A 19092-nucleotide genomic window follows, 5' to 3' on the forward strand; every position below is an offset into this window, starting at 1 on the left:
GGACCCTGAAAGTTCTCTGGGCTCAGCCACAAGTGTTTTATCTAATGGTAGATAGCAAACACGGCCAGGAGTATATAATGACCCAGTGTTAGGGCTCCCACATTTCCACTAAAATTTCCAAGGCAAGACCTACTTCAGAAGCCTGCAATGGACTACAAGGTTTTCTGCTTGGTGGCCATTGCCCTAATTGTGGGCTCCATCAGCTCAGCCAGCGTACAGGCAGAATCTAGTAAGTGCTTGACTTTGCAATGAGTTATTGGACTACAACTCCCAGAAGTCTGTGCCAGTGTTATGTTAAAGAGGAATTTAACATTTCAATTAACCCTTTTAGTATTCATTTTAAAGCCTCCGCTGTCTAGTTCTGTGCCTCTGCAGTCTGCAGCCAGAAACTCTTTTTGATTTCTAAGTTCACTGTCTGTATTAACCTAGGTGATTGGAGAAAATGTTAATTTTCAGGATAATGGCAGAAAATGACTGGAGGGGCTGAAGAGAGAAACAACAATACAGCATAATAATTACAATACAAATCTAGTTTTGAGATATGGGAGGACTTCCTATTGCTGTTATGGTTCTTCCCTAATAATAATGAAGTATGAAAGTTAGAATGTCTAGTAACTCATCCGCAGGTAATACTTATTAGTCACAAGAAAACATCTCATTGGTTGTCATGGGTTGAATTTATTGCTTTTTGTTCCCTTGTAGCTAAAGAGCAATGCTCTGTGGAACGATTGGCACGTGTGAGCTGTGGATATTCAGGTATCACACCAGATGAATGCACCAAAAAAGGATGCTGCTTTGACAATACTATTTATGACGCCATATGGTGCTTCAATCCTCGTGTAATTCCTGGTAAATTGTTTTCTTTTATCTTATTTATTATATTAATTACAAGAGTCATACAAGAGCAGCAGTCAGCCCAAAAATGTGAATGCCAGCTTTACAAGCGGAAGCTGCACTTTTCTAGGGGCATGTCCTAGCAATTAGATGGATGTGGTCTGACATCCTTGTGCTCTTGGCTAGCTGAACATGAAACTCTCCAGAACAGGGAAACCTCCTTTGGCTTTCTATCGTTATAATAATTATTATAGTCCCTTGTTTACCCCAGTTGACTCCCACCTTATTCCCGAGACAACAGTTGCTGCATGAGACAACAAATCTCTGCCTTTAGAATTAAAGTCTTAAGGGGCCTGGGAAATATTTGATGATAGACATGTCACTATGGGATCCTGTTCATTAAGAGCTCCAATAACTTTGTTAACCAGGGTTCTCCAAAAAAATCTAAGACCCCTCCCTAATTTTTGCGACTACATGTAGCAGAGATCAGACGACCCTGCATGCCTTTACTGTAGGTTAAATGAAAGGATAGCATTTTTCCGCATACATGGTCATCCCTAGTGATAGAAGAATGGGAATACTCTCCAATGGTTTCCCATTATTATCAATGAAATATCCCACTTATCTGAATCTGTTGCACCAAAAACACCTTTATCTGTGCTTTGTGGATTACACCAACATATAAAAGCTACCATCTCCCTATCTGCCAGCTTGTTTCCCTATATAACTAAAATAAAAAGATACATGATTAGGTTAACATTTTTGGTGTAATTGCCAAACCATCACATTTTCTGGTGCCCTCAGTTTCAGTTATGGAAAGATTTGGGCTGCTCCAAAATGCAGTATTGATTTTGGCCGTACAAGGAGATCTAAAAGAAGATTATTATGACTCACTGAATGCTGTTGGGCAGTACCAGAGCTCCAGCCAGCCAAGACTAAGCTCTGTCACATGAAATCATTGTATAGCTAAGGGGTAGGACCCTGAAAGTTCTCTGGGCTCAGCTTCAAGTGTTTTATCTAATGGTAGATAGCAAACACGGCCAGGAGTATATAATGACCCAGTGTTAGGGGTCCCACATTCCCACTAAAATTTCCAAGGCAAGACCTACTTCAGAAGCCGGCAATGGACCACAAAGTTTTCTGCTTGGTGGCCATTGCCCTAATTGTGGGCTCCATCAGCTCAGCCAGCGGACAGGCAGCATCTAGTAAGTGCTTGACTTTGCAATGAGTTACAACAATACAGCATAATAATTACAATACAAATCTAGTTTTGAGATATGGGAGGACTTCCTATTGCTGTTATGGTTCTTCCCTAATAATAATGAAGTATGAAAGTTAGAATGTCTAGTAACTCATCCGCAGGTAATACTTATTAGTCACAAGAAAACATCTCATTGGTTGTTATGGGTTGAATTTATTGCTTTTTGTTCCCTTGTAGCTGAAGACCAATGCTCTGTGGGACGATTGGCACGTGTGAACTGTGGATATTCAGGTATCACACCAGATGAATGCACCAAAGAAGGATGCTGCTATGACAATACTATTCAAGACGCCATATGGTGCTTCAATCCTCGTGTAATTCCTGGTAAATTGTTTTCTCTCCAATGGTTTCCCATTATTATCAATGAAATATCCCACTTATCTGAATCTGTTGCACCAAAAACACTTTTATCTGTGCTTTTGTGGATTACACCAACATATAAAAGCTACCGTCTCCCTATCTGCCAGCTTGTTTCCCTATATAACTAATATAAAAAGATACATGATTAGGTTAACATTTTTGGTGTAATTGCCAAACCTTCACATCTTCTGGTGGTAGTTTTACCAGACCATTTAGTTGCAGTCCTATGGTGTATGCCAGTGTCTCCATCAAAGATAACTCTAGGATGGGGTCAAATATGGGGTTGGTGTGTTTGACCTTCAAGTGGTATTGTAGTTATATGCGTAAGATGTTCATTTATTAGATGTGACCATTATAGCACAACCCAACCTATACCGTATTCCATAAAAGTGGAAATTTAAGGAGAGAAAGTTCCTTTTTCCTTATCAAGAGCCTCCCTGTTTTTGAAAAATAAAGGCAGTCCTTACAGATACATTGATTAATGTTATAAGAAGAAATGTGTTTACGGAAAAGCTTGGGTTTTAGTTGAAAGATCATCTTTATGGCATAACACAGATATTTGTTCTTCTGCAGATTGCTAAGGAAATGGAAGTTTCTGAAGAATACAGTTTTTGCCAGTGGAGCAATGCAACTAAGAACAGACCTTCAATCAAACGTATCCATTATATATTACAGACCCTTGAATTCTTCCTGATCAGTTTTCCCCCTTGAAAGGACTTTTTTTTTATGTATCGAAATGTGTTACAGTCAGGTACTTGCGTAATAAAAATGCAAATGGAATCAAAGAGACAATTGTTGAAGGATTATTGGTAGGGATGCACCGAATCCACTTTTTTGGATCTGGCCAAACCTCTGAATCCTTTGTGAAAGATTCGGACAAAAACCAAACCCTAATTTGCATATGCAAATCAGTGAGAGGGAGGGAAAAAGAGAGTTGAGTGTCGGTAAAAAAATCTTTACTTCCTTGTTTTGTGATGAAAAGTCACATGATTTTAAGGATTTGGATTTGGTTCGGCCAGGCACAAGGATTCGACCAAATCTAAATCCTGCAGAAAATGGACGAATCCTGGCCGCATACCAAACCTAATCCTGGATTTGGTGCATCCTTAGTTATTGGCACAATATTATTTTCTGTTTGAATTGCTATATGACAATATCACCTGGTGAATATGTTATTGTTTTCTTATTGCTTTGTTACTCCAGCTGCCGTGATGGTGTTACTGATTCAGGCTCACTGGACACATCCTTCTTTATCACCTTCCATAGTCTGCCTGTTGTATTATAATTCTCTTATAATAGTGATTCACAAATTGTGGGTCTGACCCCCCTGAAAGGCTCAGCCTAAAGACCAGTTAGGGGAAGATTTGGGGACAATGCTGATTTGTAGTAACGGCATGAATTAGTGGCAAATAAATTAGTGAAATTGCTGCAAAAATTCGCATGCGACAATGCCTACGCCAGCGACATCTAAACTGATGCCCATTGACTTTAATGTGCATCAAAAGTCGCCAGGGTCGGAATTATTTGCCCATTTCGCAAATTTTGCGGACAATTTGGGATAAATTTCGCCCATCACTACCTATTTGCTCTTCTCAAGGCACATAGAAGCCTGGCTTGAAAGGCTAGGGCAGGGGTCCCCAAACCTTGTTTACCCATAACCCACATTCAAATGTAAAAATAGTTGGGGAGCAACACAAGCATGAAAAAAATTCCTTGGTTTTACCAAATAAGGGATGTGATTAGCTATTTGGTAGCCCCATGTGGAATGGTAGCCTACAGGAGGTTTCTTTTGACAGTACACATGGTTTTTGCAACTTGCCTCCAAGACAGGAATTAAAAAACAAGCACCTGCTTTGGGGCCACTGGAAGCAACATCCAAAGGATTGGTGAGCAACATGTTACTCAAGAGCAATTATTTGGTTTAACTAGCGTTACATTTGTGGTGAGAACATATTAGCTGTTTTAGGAACACTGTTGTGAGCTAATGGGGCCTCAACAAATACTCTAAGTCAAATGGGGTCCTTAACTAAAAACGTGCTACAACCTCTGCCGAAATGGAAAGCAGTAGTGGGGGTGGTTTGCCAAGGGGGCTATATGACATTACTGGGGGGTTTGGCCAATCAGAAATAGCAGAAGATTGAATTTGGCAGCTTTAGTATCAATAAGAACTACATTGGGAATGGGATGTAGAAGACAAAGTCTGGAACTACAGTATATTTAAGCCTGTATTAGCATTGCATATTGGGAAGCCAAAAATTCTATATCAATATTGATATAACAATGTAAGCTGCATCTGAGTTAATAGCCAACTAAATTATACAATATCCCTTCCCTTCCCCCAGGCGATTTTCATTTTATCTGGCGGAGGGCAGGGGGAAGGCAATTCGGGGAGATTGTCGCCCCGAAGAAGAGGAGATTTGTCGCTGGTGCGACTAATCTCCCCGAATCTGCTCGTGTGGCCAGACCCTAAGACTGCTAATACCAGGCTTTAAGCTCAACAACTCTTTAAAGGTGAAAAGTGGCCCGGGCATAGGGTGGCAAAATATTAGGGGTGGCATGCTGCAAAGCAGGCTTCTAGGGAGTACTGGGGACGTGCAGCTCCCCAGAGCTTGGCTCATGCCTGGGGGTTAGGACTAGGGTTTCCACCTTTTCTGGAAAAAAATACTGGCCTTCCTATATATTTATCTTTTTTCCCTATTAATAACATTGGGATCATATCACTGACCTTCCTATATATTTATCTTTATTCCCTATTAATAACATTGGGATCACTGACCTTCCTATATATTTATCTTTATTCCCTATTAATAACATTGGGATCATATCACTGACCTTCCTATATATTTATCTTTATTCCCTATTAATAACATTGGGATCACTGACCTTCCTATATATTTATCTTTATTCCCTATTAATAACATCGGGATCACTGCCCTTCCTATATATTTATCTTCATTCCCTATTAATAACATTGGGATCATATCAGTGACCTTCCTATATATTTATCTTAATTCCCTATTAATAACATGGGGATCAACCATCATTTTCAGCGGCCGGGCCTGTAAAATACCGGCCAGGTGGCAAACCTAGTTATGACCTAGTCCGCTCAGGAAATCCTGTCCTGTCACCTGAGCCAAAAATCTGAAAAACCTGCTAAAAACGGATACATGTAAATTGTGCAAATACTCACAAGGTAACTTAATTTGTTTGGGATTAGATCCTCTTTAATATTTGCACTGCTTAAATAATTAGGGAAACTGATTGTTCATAGAATTGGTAAATTTGTGTAAATTCAGTAAGATGTTGCTGATATGTTTGACAGATTATTATTTGTCTTATTATGTGAATAAGCTGCTCACTGACTATATTTGCAGAGCTTTCTAGGGTCGGTGCGCTGATAATTAACCGTGAATCCACTGATACCTATATGTAAAACGTATCATATAGTGAAGTACGCTCCTTTTAGGATAATTATACAAAAAAACTGGATCTACTTACAAGGATCTCTTAGTTATTTGCTTATCACCGTGTTAACACCGCACATCGTAGATCACAGGGCCTGTATTGAGCACACATGGAAAAGAAACTACAATAGTGAAGTATTGCCAGAGTTCCTGGCTAGCCTAGCGGGTAATAGAGCTTACCAAATTGCATAGGTACGAGGAGCCGTATTAATTTGAAGTCCGCTGTCTGTAGTAATCTCTACCCAGGAATTGATGTTTGCCGGCCGCAGATGATTAGGAGAGTTCGTAGCGGAATATCTCTTGTAGCGAAACGGTTCTGTAGTTCCCCTTTTGAGCTAGCGCCGTGGTCTGGGACCGGGGATCACGTAGTCAATTATACTCAAGTTTAATTAAAGGTTTTTATTAAACAAACCTTTTACATCTATGTATCAGTGGATTCACAGTGAATTATCAGCGTACCGACCCTAGAAATCTTTTTATTCATTTCGTGGACGAGTGGATCCACACCTGCCTTGGTGCTGCTAATTATCCATTTTAAAAAGGACTTTTTGCGCAGAGCTCACACCAGACTCTCATTTATATTTGCAGAGCTGTCAACTCCCCCTATTTTATCAGGGTTTACCAGATTTTCCCATCACTTTCCTGCATTCTGACAATATTGAACAATGGCAACGAAAAATCAGATGTGCACATGCGCAGACTACTGCAGTGATGTCTGCAGCTTCAGGGGAGGTTCTGCACATGTGCCTGATGCCACTTCCTGTGACATCACTTCCTATCACTTCCTATTACATCATTGCTGTTATAAAGTTGACAGCTCTGCGTTTGATTCAAACCAATGAGCTGATACACAAAATTTTAGGTTTGGTCAGATAAGTTGAATAGCTGGTTGTGCCATCCCTCGGAATCAGATATGAGGCACTGAGCTCACACACAAACCAAGGTCACCCAAACATGCTGGGTCATGTCAGCCAATAAATAGCTTAACGTCAACAATTTTAAAGGAAAATAATATCTATAAAAATAACCTATTTTCATAAGACTATCTGTTAGATTAAATCTTCTTATAGAAGACATGTTTCTTCTTTAAAGGAGAAGGAAAGGTCCAATCACTCACTTTAGAGGAAGGCCTTTCCTTCTCCTTTAATTTGGCTTCTAATGACAAGTAGTCACTATGATCACAAAGAGCAGATAAAGGGGTAATATAATTTCATTACTGGTATGTTGTGCAATTAGTGAACCCGGGTCTCTTAAGGGTATAGGCAAATGGGGCGTTTGTCACCCACTTTAAATCTGGGGTCATTTTCTACTAGGAGTACATCTGTCCCTGGCCTGGTTGTACTCTGCACCTCGTACAATAAAAAACAAAACAGAGTAAGGTGCAGATTGCATCATCAGCGGGTGCACACCCATTGCAACCTGCACCTTGTAAGAGGTGTCCATGAAAAGATAATTATTTTGTGTGTATTTCATCAGTATTAGGCTGGTGAATAGTAAACTCCAGGGGAAATGTATGTTTCTGCAGCAAGTATTTTGGCCAGCTCAGGAAAAGTTGGATAATGGGTCCCTGTAGTGAACGGAGAAGAGCAGGGTGGGTCTTCCATTCCTTGCTCCATTAGGGGTTCTGCAGCTACCTAAGCTACAGGCAGTTAAGTAATTAAGCTACAAATGAGCTGTAGTTAAAAGGAGGTGTGGGACTACACAGGCCCAGAATTGTGGCGAGGCCACATAGGCCCGGGACTAGGGCGGCAAAAATGTAGGGGTGGCATGCCGCCCAGCCGCAACCCTGCCCCCACAGTGCTCCCGTGATTTAAATTGCGATCAATGTCGCTTCACGCAGCCGGCAGCGCGAGGGGGGGCGTGCGCAACAGAAGAAGTCGGTGCTTGGACAATGCGGCTTGGGACGCCACAATTTGAAATCCGGCCCTGGGACTACATCTCAGAGCTTCTCCCAGAGACCTCCTGGAATGGAGGAGGGTGAGGTGCCACGTGTAAACTTCCTTGAGTGAAGGAGAAGTGCTTGTGTGCCGCTGGGAAAGAGTGTGATCCCCCCGAATTGAAGAGAGCTCCAAAAGGACTGGAAAAGGAAAAGTGAAAACCCTCCCAGGACACTGAGTGTCTTGGGTGTGTCCCAGAGAGGATTCTGGGACTTGTGTCCAGTGAAAGCTGGTGAGGGCTAAAAATACGAGTTAAAGTGAACACCAGTGAGGGTGTGAATTGAGACTGTTAATGCTTATGTGAAGCCAGTGGGCTGCAGATTCTGGTATGTAAGCACTCACACATTTCTATCTAATATAGAAGAATTTTTTTTTCATATTTATCGTCATTTTCTTTTCCTGGTCATCCCTATGGCAGCATAATAAAAACCTTTGGGTATGCTCTCTCCCTGTTGGAGAAGCAGAAGAAAACAACACGCCTCCCTTACCCATAAGTATCTCCTCCTTAAACTCCCCTAGTCTTAGCATTAACCAAAAACAAGCCAGTGTGTTATGCTGCCATAGGGATGACCAGGAAAAGTAAATTATGTACATATGAAACAATTTTCTTCTTTCCTGGTCATCCCTGGCAGCATAATAATAACCTTTGGGTAATACCCAAGCAATAAAACACAAAGGGAATATAACATGCTGAATATGCTTTAATCAACAAAAGCTACAAGGACAGACTGTCAATATTGAATCTCTGAAGAATAATAATCTAATTTATAATGCTTATGAATTATGAGATGATGTCCAGGTAGCCACCGTGCAGATTGCCTCCGAAGAGACTTCTGCATCTGCTGCCCAAGAACCTGCAACACACATGGTAGAATGTGCCTTCAAACCTGAAGGTGATGGCCTGTCCTGCTCTGCTCTGTATATACCTTGGAAATAGTTTAGTAATCCAGCTGCTCAAGGTTTATTTAGATGCAGGTTCCTCTTTTATTGCACCTGCTGGAATAATGAATAGTCTTCTAGATTTCCTAACTTCCTCCGTTCTTTGAATGTAAGCTTGGAGACACCTTTTGACATCTAAAGGACTCTACTCTCCATCTGAAGGCATAAACAGAAGAATAGACTCATTAGGATAAAAATTAGACATCACCTTTGGCAAAAAAACAGGACTAGTTTCAAAACCACCTTCTCCTCATGGAAAACTGTATAGGGCTGATCCACAGACAAAGCTTGCAGCTCTCCAACTCTTCTAGCCGATGTCAAGGTTACCAGTAAAAAGACTCAATCCATAATCCAGACCAGACTGAAGAACATCTAAGATCTTGGAAGTAGAATGGTTCAGGGGATGCCCGAGCCACAGACCAAGAAGCAAAATCCTGTGATAAGTGGAAGAAGTACCCACTTTCCTGGCCTTCATAAGTGTTTTGACCACCTGATCAGAGCAACCCTGCTGCTTCAGTCGTAACTCTTCAATCTCCAAGCTGCTCGATTGAGGGTAACTGGATTCAGGTGCAGGCACGATCCCTGAATTAATTATTCTTTCACCACTGGCAATTTCAAAGGTTATTGGATCATCAGACACCTCAGTATTGGATCTCATAGCCTTTGTGGCCATTCTGGGAGAATTGCTATGGAATCTATTCGAGACAAAACGTATCTTATTCAGGAAATTTGTGGAAAGCATGGAAATATGTACTCCCAGAGATTTTCCCAACTCTGTGATAGAGCATCCACCACTCTTATAGATGGAAAATGGTAGAAGAAAGTCTTGATCTTGGTCTTGAAATCTTAGACCATCAGATCTATCTGGGGAATGTCCCAGTGAGCCATAATCCAGCTACTACCTTTGGGGTCAGCTCCCATTCCCTCTTGTCTATGACTGTCCGACTCAGAACTGCCTGATAGTTCAAGACTCCTGGAATGTGGATGGCTGTGATTTCCATTAAATGGGACTACACCCAAGCCCTGATTGAAATAGTTTCTTTTAAGAACATGAGGCTGCTTGTGCCTCCCCTTATATATGACACCGCTGTGGCATTGTCCGACCTGATCTTCACGGACAGGCCCATCAGGATTGGTCTGAGAGAAACCAAGGTTTCCTGAATCATTCTTAACTCCAAAATTTTCAATGGCAGGTGTGACAAATCTTTCCTCCACACCCCCTGGACTTGTACTCCTTGGTATGGGCTCCCCAGCCTGTGCCAAATGCATCAGTAAAAACCTCTATCCTTTGAGGCTCCACCAGGGGAAAACCCCTGAGAAAATTCACTGGGTCCTGTCACCACACAAGATGAGACTTGAAGGCAAGAGATAGATAGATTTTCTGTGACCAATCCTTGAAATACCAATTCCAGTGAGCCAGGAACCACCTCTGAACTGGCCTCATTCTCCACCTCGCCCACTTAACAAGACTGATGGTAAAAGTTAGAAGACCCAAAAACTCATGAGTTCCCTGGCTTGCAAATAATTGATATTCTGGAGACGCTTTGTCTCCGAGGTAACTTAAGAAATTCTCTGCTGGGGTAAATAAACCAATCCCAGCCTGGTGTCAAAGAGAGCCCCCAGAAATATCATCCTCTGTGTGGGTACTGGTTGACTCTTCTCTTTATTCAGAACCCAATCAAAACAGATGAGATGACCTCACCAACAGTACTTGGTTCTTGAGCGTCTCTGGATGTCTTGCTACAATTAGAAGATCATCTAAATAATGATAGACTTCAACCTCCTCTTTCCTCAGCTTGTTAATGAGCACCACTAACACCTTGGTGAAGGTTCTTAGCGAGGTACAAAGGCAGGCAATGAAATTGAAAATGGAGACCTTCCCAGGCAAATCTTAAAAAATACTGATGCTCCTCTGCCACAGGAAGGTGAAGATATGCATCATTTTAGTTGAGAGAAGCTAACTAATCACCTGTTTGGACCACAAACGTTATTGTAAGTGATTCCATCTTAAATTTCTGATGTTTTAAAAACATGTTTATACATCTTGAATAAGTCATAGATCTTCTGATGTCTTGTAACTAGGAACATGGGGACATAAAAGCCTAGACCAAATTGCTGAGGGGAAACTGGCACAACTGGCTCCTTGAAAAGTAGCTGAGATATGCAGTCCTGAAAGACTGAATAATCGGCTCCACTGTTGGTTCTTGCTGAAGAAATTAAGAAATTGTCTTGAGGCTTTTGTAAAAAAAACTTCTGGAGCCTTTCTCCTACCGGAAATGGTAGGGCCAGCCTCATATCATTGCGGCTTTGGTTGACTTTTAGGGGATCTGGAATTCTTAGCCTTAGAGGCACGAAAAAATCACACCAGGCAAACTTGTATTTTTTACCAGGCCTGTAAAATCTAGCCTCCTCTCTGCACCTGGAAGAAAACCTCCCATCTTGTCTTCTCTCTTGATGCTTAGTTTGGAAATAATATCATCCAAGATTTACCAAAAATACTCTTACCCTCAAAGGGAAGTCTACATAAAGTATTTTTGAAGCTGTCTCAGCATTACAGAAGTGAAGTTCAATGCCCTTCTAGCCGTAGTGGTATATGAGATATTACGGCTGCCAATCTTGATAAATCTACTGTTGCTTCTAGACAAAATTCTGGGGCTTTCTTCAAATCAGAAATGGCTTCACAGACTGCCTCCTTAGGAGAATTCTCCATAACGGCCTGTTCAATGTTCTGTGCCCAAACAGACATTGCTTTAAAAACAGAAATAGCTGCAACTACAGTTTACAAGCAGCTCCTGCTGTTAAAAATACTTTTTTAAATTCCGCCTGTCTATTGGATACTTTAAAGCTGAAATGTAATCAGTCAGAAGTGCAGACTTTTTAGCCAGATGGGCCACTGGAGCATACACAGTTAGCGGATTTTCCCAGGTATTCCTTAAAGTATCAGTAACATCAATTTTTTTTATTAAAAAATTTGTTAGTGTAAAAGAAAAAAAAACACAAAGACATATTAAACATTTAAATCGCTAAGCCTGTATTAAGAAATAACTTATCAAAACTCTGCTTGTGCTACTCTTCAGAAAAGGCGATCCGGCGATCCATCGTGTGGCGCTCGATTTCTCCTCCCTGCTTTCCTTATAGGAGATAGCCAGGGAGGAGAAATCGAGCGCCGCATGATGGATCGTCGCCGTGTCGCCTTTTCTGAAGAGGAGCACAAGCAGAGTTTTGATAAGTTATTTCTTAATACAGACTTAGCGATTTAAAAGCGATTTAAAAGTTTAATATGTCTTTGTGTTTTTTTTTGTTCTACACTAATGAATTTTTTAATAAAAATAAATGTATGTTACTGATCCTTTAAGAAAAGGATAAAGGTTAGAAAAGTTTATTCTCAACAGGAAACTTTTTAGCACCCTTCGCCCACTTCTGGTCAATTATGTTCTTGATCATTAACAGCAGAATGAAGTGAAGGAAACAATTAGGGGCATATTTATTGAGGGTCGAATTTCGCATTAACAATAACTTCGAAATTCGAATTCAGAAAGACCAACCGAAATTAAGTCAAAGTTTTTTTGAGGTTGAATAGGTCAGTTTTTGATCGAATAGATCCATATTCAGTCAAATTCGAATAGTTTGAATCGAATTAATAGCGCATTCGATAATTCGATTCAAAGTTTTTCCCCCAAAAAACTTTGATTTTTCAAAGTGCACCAAATGACACCAAATAGATTCTTGGAGGTCCCCCCATAGGCTAAAACAGCAATTCGGCAGTTTTAGATGGCGAATGGTCGAAGTCGAATTTTTAAAGAGAGAGTACATGATAAATTTCGATATTCAAATTTTTTACAAATTCAAATCGAATTTGGACTATTCCCTAGTCAAAGTACACAAAAAATAGCTTGACATTTGAATTTTTTTCAGTTTCCTCCTCAGAGGAATGGGATTCATAATCCTCTGAAAATAAGGAATCTTAAACAACAGAGGTAGAAGGAACAGGTTCTTTAGAAACCATAGGATGATTTGTGTATCAGCTACAGCGTCCTGCATAATAAACTCCTTGAAGGATATAGTAGAAGTGGAAGCAGACTCGCTTTCTTTATCATGCACAGCAAATTCCTGATAGCATGTCTGCAAAGTCTCTTATGCTTTATAGCAGGATTGGCACGTGCCCTATAGGGTCTGAAATCTGCACTCTCCTCCCTCCTGTCTTGTTTTTTAGAAGCAGCAGGGACAGGGTCAAAAAGGCATAAAATTAGAGTAATAATAAATAAATATCTCTTTTCACAGAACCATAAAATAAAATATAAGTATGCTGGTAGGGTACTCACCCAGCAGATTGTAAGGCAGCCTGATCCATGTTGTTGCACGCTGTTTAAATAATAAGACCCACCAGTTATGTCACTTCCGATATGCGACTGCAGGTGGCACCAGAGCACCAAAAAGGAATGTATACAAACAAGCCTTCCCCGGCTGCAGGGGACTCTGCACAGTAATTTATCGGTAGATATTCGGGTGGAGGGAGCTTTAGAACTGCACCTGGTGATCGGATTACAAGAATCTATGAGTGCCCCACCTGCAACTGCTTTACTTACCCACAGAAGAAAACAAAGATGAGGGGAGTCGGACATACCTCCCAACTGTCCCGTTTTCTGAGGGACAGTCCCTCTTTTGACAGCTCAACCCGCAGTCCCTCATTTGTACTGGAAAGTCCAGATTTTCTCTGCACTGAACAGCCAGAAAAAGATAGAATGTTACTAACGTAATTGGCTTTGGCAGAGAGCCCAGAACAGCCATAGCTGCAGATAAAATACTTTTGTAACAATTGTGAGATAAGTAAATAAGTAATTATAACAATATAAGATAATAGGTCCCTTGGGAGAAGTTAGACTCGGAGCTTAAAGGAAAATTCACCTTCATTAGCAAAACTGTAATAACTGCAAAATAACCACAGAAATATGTTCAAACTTTCATAACCTGCCAAATTTTGTAAAATGAACGTGGTAATTAGGGGGGGGGGTGGTCACAAAAATAGGCATGGTCAAAAAACATTTTGCCTCTTTTTTTGTCCCTCTTTTTATTTCCAAAATGTTGGGAGGTATGGAGTTGGAGGAGGAGGAGGAGGTGCTCATGGGTAAGGAAGGCATGTTGTTTTCTTCTGGTTATCCAACAGGGAGAGAGCATACCCAAAGTTTGTAATGCCAATAGGGATGACTAGAAAATACACTTTCAGCCATGGGTCCAGGGTGCTGTATTAAGAGAAAGGGAGGTCACAATAGTGCAGAATCCTCTATAACAATTATATTATTGACACCTCTAGTCAGTGTATTTGAACTTGATGGACTTTGTCTTTTTTCAACCCAATTTAACTATGTAACTATGTGACTATTCACTGGCCTCTTATATTGACTGGGGATGTGTTTCTTTCAAGAAAATAAAAAATAAAAAAAACTCCATTCACCTTTTCATAAATAAGAAAAAAAAATCAGTATACAAATGTGGGATCCCTCACCCAGAAAACCCATTATTCAATAAGCTCCAACTTAAGGGAATGCCATATTCCATAGAATCCATTCTATGCAAATTATTCTATTTTTTTTAAAAAATATTCAATTTTTCTCTGTAATAATAAAACTGTGTCTTGTACTTACAAACAACTCATTTGCAATTTCAAGGAATAATAAAGAGTGAGTCAATCCCAGACCTTATCTGAAAGCAAAAAATTGTGAGGCTATATAATAACCCCCTTAATTATCCTTTCCCTTCAAATGCTACTTAGTGCAGAGCTACCAAGGATTACGAACTGGTTTCTTTGTTGGTGCTGATATTGGCAGTTGGAATCACCAATGCGTTTAGCTTAGTAAGTACATGTGTTGGGATATTTTCTATGTACAGCTCCACAAAGAGATACTAGGTGTCTCTCCTATGTGGGATTATTTTGGAACTGGAACCATAATGTTTTAAAGCTGTAAAGAGCAGTCTTCCCAGCGGACGTGTGGAAATTCAAAACATTAATTGGGTACACACGGAGGTAGCCTTCCTCGTTTCATATTTCACAAACAGGTCTCATAATCAACAAGAGCCTATGATTAAGTGTTTGTGAAATATGAAAAGCATAAGACTACCTCCATGTGTACCCAATTTGAATTTTCCCTGTTGGGAAGACTGCTCTTTGAGTGCCTGCTCTACAACAATACGGTTCTGATCCTCTCCCCTAGCTTAAGACTCACGGTGGTGTACCTAGACCTCTTCCAAATCTTGGTTTAATTCATTACTTTGGGACCCTGATCTTTTTTCTCTATATTATATTGGAATTCTCATAAATATTCATCTTGTGGCCTCAAAGCAGGTGCTTATTTTTGAATTCCAGACTTGGAGGCAAGTTTTGGTTGCATTAAAACCACATGTACTACCAAACAAAGCCTCCTGCAGGCTGCCATTCCACATAGGGGTTACCAAATAGCCAATCACAGGCCTTATTTGGCACCCCAGAAACATTATTCATACTTGTGTTGCTCCTCATTTCTTTTTACATTTGAATGTGACGGGTAAAAAAGGTTGTGGACCCCTGCTATAAAGGGTAAAGAGTAGATCACAGCGGAACACCTGATTTCTAATAAATGTGCATTTCCTTAAAGTGGAATATAAGTACAAGTATAGGATCCATTATCTAGAAACCCATTATCCAAAAGGCTCTGAAATACGGAATACTCCTTGCTCTTATCCCTGTAAGGGCAGAAGCACAGAGCCTGTGTCTGTGTGCAACCAGCTATTCAGTGCAACAGGAAGTGACACAGCAGCTAGTGAGTGGCAGGCAGGAAGAGGAAGTCACAGAGACTGGCAAAAAAAGAGAGCTTGGTATAGAGAGCCACATGGTGAACAGAGAAAGAAGCCAGAGAGCTGCTGGTGGGACCAGAGAGCTGAGAGGCTGCACCACAAGTATTCATTTGGATCAGGCTGGCACAGGGAAGCCACATACTGTGCCTGGAGAGACAGAGAGTATGAGAGGAATACAGATTGGAGGAACAACCAGCAGGAGATTCCTATCTGAGCATCCAAATGAGCTGGTAGTCGCACTGTATGACTGGATGTGCTGGATTCACCTGAAGAGAGATCTAAAGTATCCAAAGAGGATTTGGAGTGAGTATCCTGTTTAAAGGGACAGCACCCTAAAGAAGTGCTTGAAGATAAATAGACTTTTATTGAAAGGACATTTAAGGGCTTTGTTTCTTTTAGTTAGATAGACAGATTGCGCTAGCAAGTTAGTTAGTGAGGCGCTATTGCCACCAGTTAGGAGTGCTGCATGTATTAGGTGCCCATTCAGTTTAACCAATACTGTGTGTGTGTTATTACTGTATTCCTAGTGGGGCCACCCGTAGGTGCATATCCGGGTCCCACTAGGTGGAGGCACTGCACTAGTAAGTACCAGGTACCCAGTCTCTCCCAATACCACTGCGGAGTGGCTCAGGTTTGTCCTGTGTCATCAGGTAAGTGCCACATGTGGAGTGTAACACCGACAAAGGGGTGTCGAAAGGGTTACATACCTATATTAGAATTTTTTTTATTTTGCACAGCCTATTTACCCAGTTTTTATTTTTACACTGAACAATTTTATTAAGGTTTTAAAGGCCTTGTATTCTTAGCTGCCTACCAAATAAATATACCATTCCTTCTTATGGGAGTGCTGCCAGGGCAGCTCCTGCCATGAGGCAAGGTGAGAAGCCTCAGGCGGCATGGAGTGGCCAGTTACCAGGGATGGCAAAAAGCCACCTCTGGTAACTTTAAGAGTCAAATTTCCATGCTGGAGCAGCACTATTAACTGGTGCATTTTGAAACATTTTTTTTCCCATGACAGTATCCCTTTAAGCGAGCCCATGTATGGGACAGATTTCAGATTGTAGTGCATTTTTAGACAAAAAAAACCCTCCCTATGTGCTCAGGTGAATTACAACTTTTGCAAATGCTTATAATATGGGACTGAATCATCTGTTTCTCTGCCAGTGGAAAATCACAGGTGAAGAAACTGTTGACCTACCCAAAAAAACAAAATCACCCTCCAACTATGATAATAATTCAGCTAAATAAAAATATTAGTAACCTGGCACCAAGTAGCTTTTTACATTTTGGATTGCAACAGAAAGGCAAATAGTTAGCAAAAAAACTGTCTAGTATTCCCTGGAAAACAGCTGACCACTAAACTATAGGAGGTGATTGGTTGCTATGGGTTACTAGACAAGTAGCAAATGTTGCTAATTTTATTGCATAGTATTACACCATTAACCTGTAAGCTGTCCATGTCCAGGCACATTTTATTTTTAAAAAAATGAGACTCAATTTCCATTCAATGAACATTCTACTGATTCAAGTGTCCCAGTATTGGCGGAAAAGTTTTGGGGAGAAAGAACGTGTATAAAATAATATTTGGCTAAAAATTAGTACTGTATGTGTTCTGTAATAGTGTCATTTCTCAATATTACTGAAAATCAGACTGCAATCAGTTATCGGCATCAGAGATATATATGGTGGGGCATGACTGAGAAATCTGCATATCTTATAGAAGATAAGAAACAAGAGAGGGCACTCAAACAATTTCCATTTGGAGATACTGTATAGATAAGATATAGAAAACAGGCCAAGGAACTGGAACATTTGGATATTTGAAAATAGACCTCTACATCACATATTAGAGAAAGTAATGGTTTCCTGACTTGACATAGGGGCAAGTTTACTAAAGGGTGAAGTGGCCGTCGCTAGAAAAAGTTCGTCAGAAATACAATCCACATGGTCATCACCAATTTACTAACAGGCGTAGAGGACAATTCACTAGCGTTAGAGTAAATCGATAGAGAAGTAGCGCACCGTTTTGCCATTTGCCATTTTTGCTCAGACGAATGATCGTTACTAAAATGTGATTTTTCCATTATGTTACTGTTTGGCCAGAGTTTCTTCTCTAGGTTATACCTGGTGAACTGATAAGACAAAGCTACATCCTCCTCAATCTTATGTCAGTGACATCATATACTGTATGCCAAAAAGTCATAAAAACGAAAAAAAAAAGCTGGCTGTTTTTCATATTTTAATGTGGGACTGTGTTTAAAAGATGTAACTGTTAAATATTTTTGTTTTAATTTTTTTTTAACCATTTAAGGGGCATGTGTTTTAGGGTGGGCTCATGTCTAGGACATTAGATGAAATGCTTGCGCTATTTTACGCCAGTGAAACTTCACCAGCGTTTGGCTGCCAAGATGCATCTTTACATTTTGATGAATTAATGTATGCGCTATGAATTAACATCTGATGAAGTGTGGTGAAGCCTTCGCATTTGCCCATTGTGTACAGCTGCCAGTATTCTGCACATTTACAAATTTCAAAATAGTATTTATTTGCCCCTAATGACTAAATATCTATCAGCACATTTCCTACTAAAAAATTGTTAAGACATTCTAATTACAGACTTGCACTATATTAGAGAACTGTGAGTAAGAGAAGGAAGATACTCTTATTACATATATTAAAAATATTAAAATATGAGTAAACATGTACAGGAGTGGTAAGAGGATTCTGAAAGGAGAAACTCGAAGGGCAGGCACATTTTTTCAAGAACCCTCAGATTAGGCACCAAGTGATCATGCTTATGCATAAAGCCTTGTAGTGTGTAAGCTTCCTTGTGGAGATGTAGAACCACAATGTAAAGACTTTTTTCAAAATTCCAGCATTATGTTTTCCGCAGTGGACCATGCACCTAGTGCAATTGCGGTCAATGCTTCTCCTCCTTAACCTCCTCCTGATCCAGCACCTGTTCCAACCCCTGCTCCAATCACCCCTACTTCCTGAACCTTCACAAGTAATTTTATGATTTTTATATTTTGTCTGCCTCTGACTGTTTTGCCACACTTCAAGTCTCTTATTTTGGTTGCCTTGCTGTTGACCCGGCCTCTATTGAAGATGTTTTTTTTGTTGGTGTTCAAAATTTAGGTTGCACAACATTAGGTTGACCCTCTGTAGCTATGGCAGTTAGTGTCCCCTTGAAATTTAGTGCTTGAGATGTTTTGGTGTGCCCCTTGATGGGCAGTCTTTGCAGTTTCAGCTATGAAAAGATTTGGGCTGCTCCACAATGTAGTATTGACTTTGGCCGTACAAGGAGATCTAAAAGAAGATTATTATGACTCACCAAATGATGTTGGGCAGTACAAGAGCTCCAGCCAGCCAAGACAAATCTCTGGTACATGAAATCATTGTATAGCTAAGGGGTGGGTCCCTGAAAGTTCTCTGGGCTCAGCTTCAAGTGTTTTATCTAATGGTAGAT

General features: G+C 40.4%; 1 protein-coding gene across 1 annotated transcript; it reads left to right on the forward strand.

The window, feature by feature from the left end:
- The first annotated feature begins 95 nt into the window (after nt 1-95).
- LOC121399802 (putative gastrointestinal growth factor xP1) lies at nt 96-3240 on the forward strand. The gene is made up of 4 exons (XM_041581453.1): nt 96-229; nt 703-849; nt 2273-2419; nt 3029-3240. The coding sequence occupies exons 1-4, from the start codon at nt 148-150 to the stop codon at nt 3034-3036; spliced, it is 384 nt and encodes a 127-aa protein (XP_041437387.1). The 5' UTR covers nt 96-147; the 3' UTR covers nt 3037-3240.
- The last annotated feature ends 15852 nt before the right edge of the window (nt 3241-19092 follow it).

This window comes from Xenopus laevis, chromosome 2L, assembly GCF_017654675.1.
Source record: "Xenopus laevis strain J_2021 chromosome 2L, Xenopus_laevis_v10.1, whole genome shotgun sequence".
NCBI lineage: Eukaryota > Metazoa > Chordata > Amphibia > Anura > Pipidae > Xenopus > Xenopus laevis.